This window comes from Cystoisospora suis (assembly GCF_002600585.1).
Source record: "Cystoisospora suis strain Wien I chromosome Unknown contig_4720, whole genome shotgun sequence".
NCBI lineage: Eukaryota > Apicomplexa > Conoidasida > Eucoccidiorida > Sarcocystidae > Cystoisospora > Cystoisospora suis.
This window is the reverse complement of record NW_027157512.1, coordinates 3,410-3,787: the sequence shown is the minus strand read 5'-3', so window position 1 is coordinate 3,787 and position 378 is coordinate 3,410. Positions and strand designations below refer to the sequence as shown.

The 378-nt window shown below is 41.3% G+C and overlaps 1 protein-coding gene across 1 annotated transcript in view; it reads left to right on the top strand.

Moving 5' to 3' along the window:
- Window positions 1-378, top strand: part of CSUI_008426 (histidine protein methyltransferase 1) — a gene marked incomplete at its 3' end in the record, with an annotated part of 2,700 nt that extends 2,322 nt beyond the window's left edge. Inside the window, exon 3 of the mRNA XM_068068559.1 lies at window positions 210-378. Coding sequence (XP_067919464.1) covers window positions 210-376 — 167 coding nt within the window. The remainder of the gene's footprint in view (window positions 1-209) is intronic.

Here is a 378-nt window from a genome sequence, read left to right as displayed (position 1 = left end):
ACATATACACACGTATACATACAGACATACAGGAAAAACAGGCGGCAATACAGACGGCATACATCTCCATACACACCCCCTACGTCCATACAGTGCTTCGAACCATACACATATACATTCTGAGCTATATATACATAGACATATACGTATACATATATACATATACATATTTCTGCTGAACTTGTCTTTTTCTTCTGCTTTCCCAACAGGATGTGGTCATGGTCTCGTAGGCTTGCTCCTTCTTCAACTAGGAGCACATACGGCGGTCTTCCAAGATCTCAATGAAGAGGTTCTACGAGATATAACGAAGCCGACGCTTATCGCCAACTTAGAATGGAGAGAAAAGCAACTTGAAAGAGAGAAAGATACAGGAGAAGT